We start from the raw sequence: 14,924 nt of genomic DNA on the forward strand, positions 1-14,924 counted from the left end.
TATGGGTGTGAACCCACATACTATGTGACTGCTTGCTGTAATTTCTGGTGGAAGTTTAAAACCTTTGAAGAAATTACTTAAAGTGAGCTTTCCTTAAGGGAACTTCTTTCTGACTTCTCTCACTTTCCACAAACTCCACAGCACATGGTAAAGTCTCACCCATTTCAGCAGACCTGTGATGCTGGTCTCGGCTGTAAATCACAGCTTGAATGTTAAACCATTGGTGTCATCGACGTCTTGCTCATTGACCTGCAGAAGGCAGTGACTGCCCAACCCCACCTTCTGTGAACTTTGCAATTAGGCTGTTCAGTTTTTATTTCCTTGGCTTCTCTTCTTCCCTTCTGCTCTCTCTCCCCAATTTGCCATAGAAATGGTTTCACTGAATTCTGCAGGGCCCCAACAAAGTGCTCTGCAGTTGACCCCATTTCAGAAAGACACTTAAGCTCGTGCTACAGTGCTCACTGCTGACCTGACCAGGGCTTTTGCAAAAAGGTACTGCCTCCTATTGAGCAGGGAGCTGGAGCAAGGAATTCAAACAACAGTAGGCCTGTAAATACACCATAGCCTGTTTTCCTCTGGGATGATGTAAAAGCAAAGGTTAAAGCAGGTCAGCCTAGACATACGAGTCAAAGTCTGTTCTTTGTTGGAAAACCCTCTGTTGAATTAGCAAAGAATGGAAAAAAGACACATTATGCTTTCTGCTTGTTTGCTAACGAGAAGGGGATTTTCATTGTTTCACTAAAACCTTCTCTTTCAACTACGGGAGTAACATTTATTGACAAAATAAAACTGACAACAAAGTTGTGGTATTGCTGAGTGGTTTTGTTAAAACACCCATTTCTGTGATCTGGAAAAAGTGAAGATTTTTAAGTAATTTCCTCTTAAGTTAGATCTTTCTCAAAATCGGAATAAGTTGAATGTTAGAAATAGCTGAAATGATATGCTCTTTCACACACAATAAAATGATGGAGTGAACCAATGTGCCATTGCAGTTCCACGTTAACCATAACTTTCTAATGTTTGTTTTAAATTTCGGTTTCTTTTTACTTTGCAAGGTCAGGTATTTGCTTTATGGATTTATATTTTTGGGGCGTGCATATGTATTGCAGCCTTGTGATTCACATGTTTGTTTACTTTTCTCTGACAGCTATATCTCCTCTCTGCCATAACCTCTTTGCACTGTATGATGAAAACAAAAAGCTCTGGTATGCGCCAAACCAAGTCTTTAAGATAGATGAAAAAACATCACACCGGCTCCATTACCGAATGAGGTAAGTGCAAAATCTCAAAAGTGATTCCTTAACCACAGGTAGATGCTCTGACTCGTACTACTGAACTCACTGAAGAATCAGGAAAGCAAAACCAAAATAAGCAGCTTGCTTTTCAAAGCAGAGATAAGAGATTAACAGTAAAAGCTTAAAATGTCTCCTGATTTTTTTGCCTTTGCTATATAACCTTGACAAAAGCCCCAGAAGTTGAAAAAACACAAGAACCTCTATCCACAGAGCTGTAGGTGACTGAACTAGCTAAAAGCTAAATTGAAAAAATGGCTCAAAAATGTTTTATTATGTCAGTATTTTGCATGTTTCCATCTCCGTTTGAAGTATTCAAAGTGAACTGTACTCCTACTGAAGTCAATGGGAATTTTACTATTACCTTGAAAGGAAAAAGCAACATGCTATTGCTTTTGAAATTCTCCTCTAGGACTGTAGGGGAATCTGTGTGACCTTGCTGTGGGTGGCATGCACTAGACTGGAGAAGGCATCAGAAAATAGAACCCATTGTTCCCAGGATCTGTGTCCATCATGTACCATCAGGTTATATTTCAGATGACATTCTTAAAATACAGCACATAACCTGTGGAGATTTCTGGGGCTGAATGGGTACCCAGCCCTCATCCCCTGGAAGATGAAAGCAGTAATGCTGACAGCTGTCGAGCACTCTCACATACTCTAGCTAAATGGAAGATGTCCTCCATTTAGGATTTGATAGAAATCTAATTCTGGACATTATCCTGCTTTCTTTTTTTGATTTTTTATTCTGACTTGCATCAATATGAGCTTTAAGTGTATGATACAGGAAAAAAACATATGGAATAAGCTTTGCTTCCAGGAATAATTAGTCTACAAACTTAAGCCATCTTTCTAAAGCAAGTCCACAGATCATTTTTGTAGATTCTTCAAGGTACAACTGTAGGAAAATATTCCCTCTTTGCCTTGAAATGTAATACTCACATACATGGTCAGTTTGGGCTGTAGAGAAAAAACTTCAAGCTGTATGCATTTTAACATCTTTTTCCTGATCATCTGTAGTTAGACAACATGACTATCACTTGTACATCCCAGTGAGAGGACTGGCATGTATAAACCCCAGGTTGTGCATCCAGTTTTCTAGGCTTATTAGAGAATAACCATCACTTTGCTTATGGGGGTACAAAGAGAGAGCTTTGAAAATGTGGGTTTTGAACTGAGGTGTTTCAATTCTGATTACATTTGTGCCAGACTGGAATTGTTACTGTTGTTGGGTGAACTGTTAGGAGAGAAAAAAATACTGACAGTCAACAAAAAGGTTTTTCAAATAATTATAATACCTATGCCTATTTTTAGAAGAGAAAGAGGATACTCTAGTCTTTTCGTTTTTCTGTAACAAGTCTATTAGTGGTATTAATGACTTAACCTTGGCTAATCTCAGCCTTAAACAGCTGTGATTAAGTTTGGCAGATAAACGCCATACAGTAATGGAATTGAGTGACTCTAAAAGAAGCTCTGAGGACTCTAATGGCCTCTTACAGAGCATTAAGTGCCCCTTCTTGCTTTAAGAGATCAGTCAGATTAACCATATACTGGATAATAAAATTTCTTGGTGTAATGTGAATCTGGGGCATTTTCCCCTGATACTGAAATTCTCTGATGTGGTGTGCTTTTCTCAGGAAAAAAAGGTAGCATTTTAAAACTGTAGTTGTGGGAATTTAATCCTCTGATGAGAAATATGATGCTGTTTTTAACTCAATTTTTAAAAAATAATGTTCACTGTGTTTAGTGTTTATGTTTCTGCTTTGAGTGAATGGTGAGAGCTCTCTCAAGGTACTCTTCCATTTCTACTGCATCTTACTTGCATGGTGGGTAACACCACCTTCTTTAAAACTGCTTTAACAGCTCCCTCTTATAAATCTTCTTTGGCTGTTGACATCTCAATCAGATTTTAGGTATATGGGCAGAATTACTCTATGCTGAACTTTATTTTCTGGAAATTTTCCTGTTCTACAGTTTTATAGAATGAAGCTATGGAAAATGCCCTGCTTTCTGTATTTAAAAGTTCTGGTGGTTTATTTTCTTAAGCATTGAATTGGGTTTTGAAGTTTGGCAGGGGCATCTCTTTTGTCAGATGTACTTCATGCATGAAAATTAGCAAACTTTGGGCCAATAGCACGTATTTAGAATAATTTCATATGCATTTAAGAAGAGTTTATATGCATTTAAGTGCTAATCTAAAGACTCCTGTCTCCCTAGAAATGCTGTTGTGTATTGGTGAAATGGTATTTTACTTTCTTTCATTTCTAATCTATTGTGTGTCTTGGCTTGGGCATCTGAACTGAGATCAGGGCTGAGCACTGAAAAATTATGAGCAACGCAGGATTGCGAAACTGTTCTCTAAATGAATATTGTTTATTCTGTGCTCTGCAAGAGGCAGAATGCCTCTTGAAAAAGGAAAATGGTCTGAGCTTATTTAATAGTGCAGTGTATTGGACTGTATATATCATCTAGAGACTAAATCATTTCTATGTGGACAACCTTATTTCTGAAATTTCATTGCATTGATAGGTTTAATTTATTCATGTCCTATTAAAATTATATATCTAAAATCAAAGGTATGTGACTGAGTAGTTTCAAATGCTTTTAGAAGTTTGGTTTTTCTCCCGCTGCTGAAAGCTTTAGATTTGTTTTCTGCCTGTGTTGACTTCCCGTCCTCCTCTCCCCATCAGATCTGTGCCAGCTGGTACACTTTTGGTAATATTTTAAAAGGAGTTGCTTTTGACTAGAGACTTTGTAACTAGCTCTATATTTTTTTCACTTGCCTGAAGTTTAAAAAAAGCCAACCAGTTTACAACATGAGAAATTACAGTATTTTGTAATATCCTGGAGTAATTAGCACACCAGCTGATGGAGGAGGAGTTTAACTGTTCCATGGCTGGACTGTGTTTAAGCCAAAGGTAGCAGTGTTTCTTGGCGTGGAGAAGGGACCCAGTATCCATTTCTGGAAACTCTGGAAAGAAAGACTATCAGAGCTGCTATAGGTGAAAGACAAGAGCAGGTCCCCCTCCAGCATTTCCACCACTGCTTGGCCAGATTGAATGGGTGAAGTAAAAAATTGCTGCTTCCCAGGGTGACCCGCTCGGGCTGACTCCCAAGATCCACCCCCGCCGCTGGCTCTCGCCTGTGCCGCAGGTGCCTGCCATGGGCCAGAGCGCTCTAAGGGAGGGGTAGGTCGTGCTCCTGAAACTCAGGAGCACGCAGTCTCCTTTCCAGCCCCTCTGCAGGACTTCTGGATTGGAAAGATTGTGCTCCCATTTCTGTTTGTGAAAGTGGAATAGTAATAATCTGTCTCCCTTTCACCATAAGTCCATCAGACTCTTCAAGGCAGAGACTCTCCTTTATTTATATGGTTCCTCAAACAATGGGGCTCTTAATTCTTATTGTAACTTTTAAGTGTTGTCTTAATCAGTGCAGTTTAATAAGGAAAGGAACAGATTCTCCTCTCAGTTAAAAACAATACACAATACCTTGCTGATAATTCTTTTCAGGAAATACAAAAAGAATTGGAGTTATTAATTATCACTCATCTTATAAAGGAGCATACGGAAACAAAGTCATTTCCTGGAGGCAGAAGGATTTGCTTTGCTCTGGTTTTTATGCTTCATCCAAAGGAGTTCTGCGGTATCTTACAGTACTTGTCACGAGTTTTTGGCATAGTTGTGTGTTGGTGTTCCTACTCATGCTATAGCTATGTGCTTTTTGGGGACTTAAAAAGACTTCTCAAAAAGAAGGGATGAACAGAAGCACTGCACAGAAAGTCTCATCTCTTTAAGAATAATTTGATACATAATTCTTCGTTTGAACGATCAAGTTCTTGTACAGATAATGTGTGATTAAAACATGTGGTGCTGAACTAAAAATACTGATTTTATTTTGCTCTTTGAGATCCTTACTCTGCACTGAGAATCATACACACCAGTCTCAACTACTGCAGAATTGTGGTTTGATCCATGAACTCCCATTCTGGTCAGAAACAAGTCATAAAGATATAGCACATATTTTAAAACACACACTTTTGCATGCGGGTTGTTCTGCACCATAATGTTCCTAAGCATTTGTCAGTTGACTTACTGCCTTCCTGCTGTCTTCCTGTCTTCAACAACACATCTCTTGCAATTTTTATTGCTTTATATTTGAAATGAAACTGCTTGGGCAACATAGTGATTTTTTTTTTTTTATTTCAACAGATTTTTTTTTTTTATTTCAACAGATTTTTTTTTTTATTTCAACAGATTTTTTTTTTTATTTCAACAGATTTCTTATTTGTAATCTTAAAATGTGTTCATAGATTATAAGGTAGTTTATCTATTCAGCTTTTTCTTTCAGTGTATTTCCAATTCAGGAGTTGGATATACCCATCACATGCCTCAACATTTTCTACCTAAAACCTTAGTTTTTTTCCACTCACTTTTTCTTTACTACTTCTTCTATGTGCAGTGTCTGTTAACATTCACGTTCATTTGTCTTTTTCCTGTGTAAAGCTGTTTGATCTCATTTTGGTCACAAAAATTCTTTATGATTTTGATCACATATTGAGGTAGACATTAAAAGTTTTGCTGTTGTGATATCATGGTAATGTGAAACAAATTATGCGATGCTCACAGTGGTCACTGTGTATCAGAAATGTCTGATTTCACCCCATCCTCTGTATTAATGCAGTAATATATATATATACAGTGCAGTAATTCTGCACTGTTTGCTCCTGCTAGTGCTGAATGCTCCTCTGGAATTAGATTGACATATTCTTACAGGAATCATTCCTACTTAGCAGTTGGGTAAATCTGCTCTGCTGTAACCATTTAATTGTAAGTAGTTCATGATCATGTACAAGACATGAACCTTTGAAAAAGGCACATTGATTCAAACTAGATTTAACTAAACTTTACTTGATTTAAATGTTACTGGAACGCAGATAAACAAATTTCTGGAATAATTTAGGCAAAGATTTCTCAAAAGGTGCTAACAGCTTGAACTCAAAAATTTCATTAATTTTCAGTAGATGCCAACTCCTTTAGCAGGTTTTTGACTAAATAGCTTTGTGTGCAGGTATGAGTAAAAAGCTTGTTTGTAATATACACAGGGGATTGACTGTGTCCCTTTAAAACTGGGTGATCTGAATTAGTACCTTTTCCACTAGCTCCATCCAAAACCAAAGGGAAGCAGAAATTCCAGGGAGTGAGGCATAGCAAAGTTCTTCCCTGTGCCTGTAGAGGAGGCGGTCTGAAGTCTCGTTAACCCTTTAGATGAGTCGTTTGATCTTGGAATCCAAACACCAGCCGTTGGTTAATGCACAGTAGAAGCATTACGCTCGCCTACACCGCTCAAGCGATGTCAGAGGTGATGGAAGCCTACTTGTCATTGGAGTGGTGCCTTCTTGTTCAGTGGACTGTGCAGGGACGTGACGGGCAGTTAAGAGTGAGGTAGTGTTGGGTGGAAACACTGAAGACCTTTGACTGAAAGACTGTTTTTCCCCAGTTCCTCAAGCCAGGTGTGCAGTTTCAGCAGTGGACCACTTCAAGTTGCAACCTCAGGGCAGAAGACTGATGGATTTTGACTTGTAACTGGTTTTCTTTTAAAAGTTCAAATTATCTATCTAATGTAAATAGAGGATTTCCCCAAAAGTTTCTAAAGTTTATTTTATTCCTCTTTTCTTGCAAGATACTACTTTACAAACTGGCATGGGACTAGTGAAAACGAGCCCTCAGTGTGGAGGCATTCACCAAGGAAGGCAAAGAACTCTTATGAGAAGAAGCTGGCGCCAGAAGGAACCCCTATACTAGATGCAAACTCATTGGAATACATCTTTGCACAGGTAGGAAGTTGCTTGCAAGTATCTCTGCCATTGTAGTCACACCAAAACTACTTGATCCAGTAGAAACTGCTTTAAAGACCTATTTTCAAACTTCTAAAGAACATGTAACCTTACCTGTTAGTATTGGTGTTTTCTTCATACTTCTGCATGGTGGCGAGAAGAGAATTTGCTACATGAAGAACAATCTGCCCATATGCAGCATATGTAAAGAAACTATCTCACAGTCCAAAAAGGTCTATATTTTTTTAGCATACTTTTAATATAAATATTTTTGAATACAAATGCTATCACCTTTTCTTTTGCAGAACATTTGCACATAACATTAACATCTGTAGTCCTACAGAGGAGCAGTGGCAGTATTAAAACTGGCAGTATGGTGTCCTTTTCATGAGTCTTTTTTACTGTGTGGTGTTGAAATATTGCCTGATAAACCCACTGCCACACAGCCTGCTTACATGCCATTTTTCTGTCCTGTTGTGCCTCCCACTTGTTGGCGGTATGTGCAGCATGCTGGACATGGCAAGTACACAGGGTACCTATTTCAGAAAGCTTGTGCTCTTGTACAAAAAAGTTTGTATACACACAGATGATTTTGCAAACCAGAAATTGTCTGGTTTCACCAAAGAAATGGGAAGATTGAGGTTGATGAAAGCTTGTTAAATGGGCTGGAGAAAAACATGTTTACTGTTAATTCAAAGTCTGAAAATTCTGCAGTAATTATACTCAGAAATATGGTTCTGTCCTTCAGAAAAAGAGATAGCACAAAGCTACTCCAGTGAATCCTTGTTGTTTTGTTGTGAAACCACAACAAAAGAAAATACCACGTTAGTTACAGCTATGTGTGCATTTTAATGGTACCACTTGTGTTATAAAGTAATAAAAGCAGCAAATATTTGTTTCTGTGTTATGAAACTGACTTAGGTCTTGTTTTGTATGAACATTCCTATGTACATGTCTTCAACTCTGCAAAATCACTGAAAACATGCCGCAAACCTCTGTTTTGTCCTTTTTTTTTTCTTTCCCTTTTTTTGCGCTCCAGAAAAAAGAATGAAAACACCTTTTAAATGGCAGAATGAGTAGGGACCCTAATGGATATTGTCAGACATTATTGCATTAAGCAGAATTTTACTTTTGGGTAATAACAAAAAAGGCCAAGAAAACCACTAATGCTAGTATAAGGCAACAGAAATGTCTTTGCTCTTTGGCAATGAAATGTTTTTCAGACTGTCCCAGAGCAAGGTGGCTGCCACAGAGTTTGCAACCTTGGCTCTGAGGTGTGGGTTAGAGCCAGTGCCTGAGGTTCATAGAGACACCGGGTGATGAAGGGCAGAGATAAAGCAGAGACACAAAGTATTTCTTGTGTACCAGAAAAAAAAAAATCATGAAGGTGCTAGAAGGGGACAGGGGTGATGCTTTCCTTAGTTAACTACAAAAAAAGTGAATTTTTGGTGGGCTAATATATAGAAGAAGGGGATGGGGGTTTTGGGGGGTGTCTGAGCAGGGCAAGTGTTCTCCCTGGGTGTCTATACCCGTTCTTGGTGAAAGTCACAATGCCGTGGGGTGGATGCGCTGTGGCCATTCCACCTGTTCCACAAATTGTCACTTCAAAAGACTTCTGTTGGGCATAAATGTTGGTGTTTCTTCTTAAATAGGCAGCGTTTGTGGGGTGACCAGTGCTTGCCTGCCCGTGTTTCTGTTTCACTGATTGAAGAGAAGACTGCATCTATTGCACAGCTCTTCCCTTCTTCCCCTACCCCTCCCTGGCCTGGCTTTCAGTTTTGGGTGCCTCGTCTTGCTCAAGGAGAGCCTGTGATCTTGAGACGTATTGCTTGCTCATAGATAAACTATGACAATTACCAAATCTGATAGCTTTCTTTTTTTGCTTCCGGTTAAGGGTCAGTATGACTTAGTGAAAGGCCTGGCACCAATCCGTGATCCTAAAAATGATCAAGAGGTTCATGAAATTGAAAATGAATGTCTGGGCATGGCAGTCCTTGCGATCTCTCACTATGCCATCAAGAAAAATGTGAAGCTTCCGGAGCTTCCCAAAGATATCAGGTAAGTAGGAATAACTTCTTTGTCACTCTTGGGTCTGCTGTGCTTCTCTTCCAGAAGAGATTTTCAGCATTTTACTTTCCAGAGTCTGTACAGGAGTTAGAAGCTCCAAGACTACTATTGCTAAGTGGGTCTTCCTAATCTTGTCAATAGGGATATGTGTTACAAAACCTCAATTTTTTTCTTTCTTGGAGAGTGCTTGAAATCTCTGCAGCTAGTGCACCCAGCATACCAGTGAGTTGGGGACCAATTGACTTGCTGTAAATTCAGGATTCTGGGTTAGTAGGTTCAGAAATAGGAGTGTTGTTAAGTGGCAACCTAATGAGAAAACTGTTAGAATAAATTGTGTTATTGACTGGAGCGGGCTGTATCCATCTGACTAAAAAACCTTTTGGATAAGGTTGTTATTTGAATTTGGCTATTAGTGCTGTAAACCAGTGCTGCAGTACCAACTGCACAGTGATTTACTGCATCTTGTTCTCTGCAACTTTCAAAGTAAGGCAGTTGCACATTTTAAAGAGTTAAAAGTTTAGGAGACAGCAGTATTAACTCACAGCATTGTTTTTCCTTCTAGTTATAAGCATTATATTCCTGAAACTTTGAACAAGACTATCAGACAGAGGAATTTCTTAACCAGGATTCGGATAAATAATGTTTTCAAGCATTTCCTTAAAGAGTTTAACAACAAAACCATTTGTGACAGTAGTGTGTCTCCACGTGATCTGAAAGTTAAATACTTATCGACAATGGAGACCTTGACTAAACATTATGGAGCAGAAATTTTTGAGACTTCGTTTTTGCTGATTTCATCTGAGAATGAAATAAATAGATTCAATTGTGGAGACAATGAGATCCTCCCACTATATGAAGTCATTGTAACAGGAAACAATGGAATTCAGTGGAGGCTCAAGCCAAATGTAAGTATCCCTTGATAAATGGGCATTAGAGGATTGCTTTTGGGGGCATAACTGTTAAAAAATGGTCATGATCTTCAGATGCTGCAGATCAGCTTTTTATTGAAAGGGCTTCTTTCACGGGATTATAGGACTATGCAGGTTGGAAGGGGGCTCACGAGGCCTTTAGTCCAACCCCTCTGTTCAGGGTTAGCTTTGAGATCAGACCGGGTTGTTCAGGGCTTTATCCATTCTGGTCTTGAAAACTTCCAAGGATGGACACTGCACAACCCCTGTGGGCAACCTGTTCACCAGGAAAATGAAAGACTGGACTGTATCTGCCAGACCAGACACAAATTTTGAAAGATTAATGTCTGTGGAGACCCTTGTGGTTTGGTGCTCTGTCTTGATATCAAAGTCTGTTAATGCCTTTTCTGTATATGGCACCCCAGGTGCTGTGTTTGCTCATGCTCATAGACTTTTCATGAATAAATTAAAATACACTGACATTAAAGCCAAGCTTTCTCACATCAGTGATATTTTATATGCTGTTCCTGGTTTCAGTGCTGCTAATTGAGGTCACCTTGCTTAACCTCTTCTGTACTTTGTGTACATAAATAGTAAATATGCTCTAGGTTTGAAGGGGTTATGGCATCTTCTACAGCTTTTCTCCACATAATATTGAACAAATAGACCTCTTTTTGCTTGCCTCAGTTCCCCACAGTGATGAGAACCCTGGCGATGGCTATCTTTTGTAGCATAGGAAGTATTGTGCTTCACTCCATTTACATGTAACCTAACTATCTCTATCTCTGATGGAGAATTTCTGTTTTAAATGATAATATTAATGGGGGGGAGGGAAGGAAGAACTGATATTTGAGCAGAAAAGTTTGCAAGAAGTGCAGTCTGTTTCTTGTAAGGCTCCTGTTTCTGCTGATGTATAGATTATATTTATTGAAATGCCTAAACCAAAGACTTTTGTCTCGGTGAGAACCTTTCTGTGACTAGCAGGAAGCTTGCTTGTCCTGAACATTTATCTCTCTTTAAATAAGTAGTTACTAATAATTGTCAATAATTTCTGACCTGTAAGATGCTCAGCTTAATTGTGGTCTGCATGCAGAATTTCATCTGCTGTCAGCAGTTCAGGCATGCAGTGTGAGGAGAACGTGGCTCTTGCTTTTGGGCTGAGCTCTGAGAGAGTATTTCAGATACATAATTTAGACATTTCAGTGGAACCCTTTCAGCCCTGTATTCCCACTGAAAGTTGTTTCTAGCATACTGAGAGAGAGGTAAGTTACCTACTGGTTTCTTTTATCCTCGTGAAAACTGTCTTATGAACAGTTCTGGCCTGAACTATGTCCTTGCAATACAGAGCAATTCACTGAACATGTAAGTGAATTGCTCATTTGCAGCAAAAAGCATTCAAGAATAAAAATAGCTGGATTAATTTGGCATGAATTTTTGTTTAGCGTAGAACCACTGTGCTAAATAAAAATGTTTTTATTGGTATACTTTTATCTAAAATATATTTGCAGTCTGTACAGACAGAGAAAGAGAAGAAGAAAAAGACTGATGGCAAAAACAAAAAGGATGAAGAAAAATACAAAATTCGAGACTTGTGGAACAATTTTTCCTATTTTCCTGAAATCACCCACATTGTCATCAAGGAGTCTACAGTTAGCATTAACAAGCAGGATAACAAAAGGATGGTAAGAACCAAACGTTGGAGAGGTTTCCCTCCCATGGGAAGCTGTAGTGACATGGTGTTGTTGGGCAACAAGTGACAACCTCCTTGAGGAACGTTTTCTGATGGGACTCAACAGCTGAATATGCTCTCCTCAACACTGTGCAGGTGCAAAAAACGCTGGTTAGAAGAGCAGCAGGTTGGTGAGCACAGTTATTTTTCTAGATTTGTTGCTGCATACCAGCAGTGCCTGATAACGCTTCTCAGCCCATGGCCTTCCTCTGTACAGCTTGGATAGCCAAAAGCAGCATCGAGAAAGAGGAGTCCAGCAAGGACGGCAGAGGGAGAGGAGACAAATGCAGAGAGATCCTGGGAGGGAGGGAGAGGAGAGTCAGTTTATAGACACCCAATTCTTCTTGCTGTGGGCTGCCAGCTGCTAGAATTTGGAAAGGAGCTGCCAGAGTGCCTTTGGCTTCAAATCCAACGTGACTGCCCCAGTCCTGAATTTCTGGCACTTCACAAAGGCTGGCACAAGAGTTTGCCTTGGAGATTTTGTGTAGGATTACAGCAGAATATAAATCACACGGGAGAATGGAAGTTTCTAGCCAGTAATGAGCGGAGAGGATAGAGGATGGTCAGTGTTGACTTCCTATATGTATATGGTTTTCTGTTGTAGCTTTCTGGACAATTTTTTAGCCACTTTATACAAAAATTGCTGGCTATTAAAACATTCCTGAAATGTTTTAGTGGAACTGTAAGAATTCTTGACTAAAATACCTTTTTGTTTTAGGAATTAAAACTGTCCTCACATGATGAGGCCCTGTCGTTTGCATCGTTGATAGACGGGTACTTCAGACTTACAGCAGATGCCCACCATTACCTCTGCACAGATGTGGCTCCCCCACTGATTGAGCACAACATAAAAAATGGATGCCATGGACCCATTTGGTTAGTAAAATGTTTCATTTGTATTTTTCCACTTGAATTGTTAGTCCTCTAATAACTACTGCATATTGAATCCATTGAGGGAACCTGACATTTGGAAAGTTGTTGGTTAACAAAAGGTTGTAGAACAACTTATTTTTTTCTAATGCTTATATGGAAAAAACATCAGTGGTTCTCTCTACATCAACTTACTCATCTAGAAAAGCAGTGTTTCCTCACTACTAGAGTATTTTGAGGCTTACTTCACTATTAGCTCTAAAGATCATTGTCAGTTGAACAGATGGGAATATTTTAGTTAAAGTTGAACTCTATCTACACTGGGAGTCCTTGGATGCAGACACAAAGCCTTTGTTTTTTTAAATAATTAAAACAATTATTTTCCCTTCTGCCCACCTTTTCATCTTTTTTCCTTTTATATTTGAAAATGCAATATATAGAAAACTGAGAGCTTACGTGCACACTGTGTTAGATGCAGAATTTCCCCATTAAGTGTCCTAAGAGCTTAATAAAACTTTCTTCCCTTGCTCTTTTGCGGCTAAATGTGAGTGTGTGTAAAACACACAATTAAAGCATGTTTTAATAATAACATCAATATTTCTAAGTTGCTGTTACTCATTTTTGTTCCAAATACAGGATTACTCTCCTGTTTATTCACTAATAATAGATTTTGGATGCGACTGCTCACTTGTTGGTTTTCCTCATTTGTACCTTGGCTCTTTCAGCACGGAATACGCCATCAACAAACTGCGACAGGAAGGGAATGAAGCAGGAATGTACGTGTTGAGATGGAGCTGCACGAACTTTAACCACATTCTCATGACAGTGACTTGTTTTGAAGGCTCAGAGGTATGTCAGGTGTGGCATTCCCGCATTAATCTGATAATGAGCTAAAGACTAGCAGCTCCCTGTAATCCATGTTATATTTATGTTCTTTAGGGCAGAGACTCTTATCTTTGATAGGTGATGCAGCAGAGGGTAGATACTGGTACTCATTAACTTCACTTTCCCGGACTCCTGTGCTATCTCTACAAATATGATTCATTACATCAGAACATTTCCATTCATAGCAATAAAACTGTGCGTGAACGTGATGGAAATTGGTTCTTAAGCTCGTATGGTGTGAGAATGACATACAGAATTTGTCACTGCAACTTACCTACTGTTTCTTGAACGTGGATTTAATTATATGAATGTATTTCTGCTGACACACTGTAGAAGAATAGTGTGTGAGGACAGTTGCCTTTACCTGTAGAGCACCACAGAAGGCGACATACACACTATGGTGGAACATATTTTATGAAAGATGAGTGGGGATAGGTGAGAGAATCAGTTAGAAGTAGAAAAGAAGGATGCAGCAACTGCACAGAAGTTTGGATTTTACTGACTTCACTTGGAAGTCTGCAGCTGACTTGCTGGTTTTGGAAAGGTACTTAAAGTAAGTGTTCATGCAAGAATAATAATAGTGCGAAGGCATATAAATAGTTTTGCTTCTCATAGAAAAAAGTGTGAATAGAATCAGTGCTGAGGTCAAGAAGGAACATTTGAAACAAGAAACAACAAAATAATGAAAAAAACCCTCTTGGAAATAATAATAATTTCTTAGCATTGATATATGGTTCATCTTCTGTAGACGTTTGCAAAAAAAACGGTACGATCAACACTGTCTTCTAACAGACAGGGCAGCTGAGGCATTGAAACAAGAAATTAATTGTCTTGGAAATCATTCAACCTCACTGCGAGGCTTAGAGAGGACACAGAGGTGATGCAAAGCTGCGGTATGTAGAGGTGAGGAAGCAGGAGTAGAGGGTAGAACTTGAAAAGGCATGGGCTTGAGATAGATGAGTGCAAAAGTTCAGGCCTTCTTCCTCAGCACATTTGAATGAAACTGGACAGTTTGAACAACAGCGTGAAATCGTGTTTCACTTGTTGAACAATCTGGATTGTGAAAGGGAGTTCTGCTATTTTTAAGTCGAGATTTTGAAACCGGGATCCAGATTCTGCAGTTCTTGACCAAGTGAAGAGGAAATCCCTTCTGAAGAGTCAGGGCTTCTGAATACTCTCAGGCTCTGCAAAACACAGAAGCTGGAGTTGGACTTGTTAGATGATTGCATCTTTATGTTGCTCTTCTTCCACTCTGTTATGATGAGCCTTCCTGGGACTGCAGGTTATAGTAATTTTAGTGCCTTTTTCTACTTCCCTGGAGTTTGATTAGAGGACCCTAG

General features: G+C 39.1%; 1 protein-coding gene across 3 annotated transcripts in view; it reads left to right on the forward strand.

Annotated features, from left to right (window-relative positions):
* JAK1 (Janus kinase 1) overlaps positions 1 to 14,924 on the forward strand; it is a 63,296-nt gene that overhangs the window by 33,795 nt on the left and 14,577 nt on the right. For all 3 annotated transcript variants that reach the window (XM_074831810.1, XM_074831813.1, XM_074831811.1), the window contains exons 4-10: positions 1,148 to 1,271; positions 6,972 to 7,125; positions 9,020 to 9,183; positions 9,755 to 10,097; positions 11,609 to 11,782; positions 12,548 to 12,705; positions 13,425 to 13,548. In XM_074831810.1, coding sequence (XP_074687911.1) covers positions 1,148 to 1,271; positions 6,972 to 7,125; positions 9,020 to 9,183; positions 9,755 to 10,097; positions 11,609 to 11,782; positions 12,548 to 12,705; positions 13,425 to 13,548 — 1,241 coding nt within the window. The remainder of the gene's footprint in view (positions 1 to 1,147; positions 1,272 to 6,971; positions 7,126 to 9,019; positions 9,184 to 9,754; positions 10,098 to 11,608; positions 11,783 to 12,547; positions 12,706 to 13,424; positions 13,549 to 14,924) is intronic.

This window comes from Strix aluco, chromosome 8 (genome assembly GCF_031877795.1).
Source record: "Strix aluco isolate bStrAlu1 chromosome 8, bStrAlu1.hap1, whole genome shotgun sequence".
Taxonomy (NCBI): domain Eukaryota; kingdom Metazoa; phylum Chordata; class Aves; order Strigiformes; family Strigidae; genus Strix; species Strix aluco.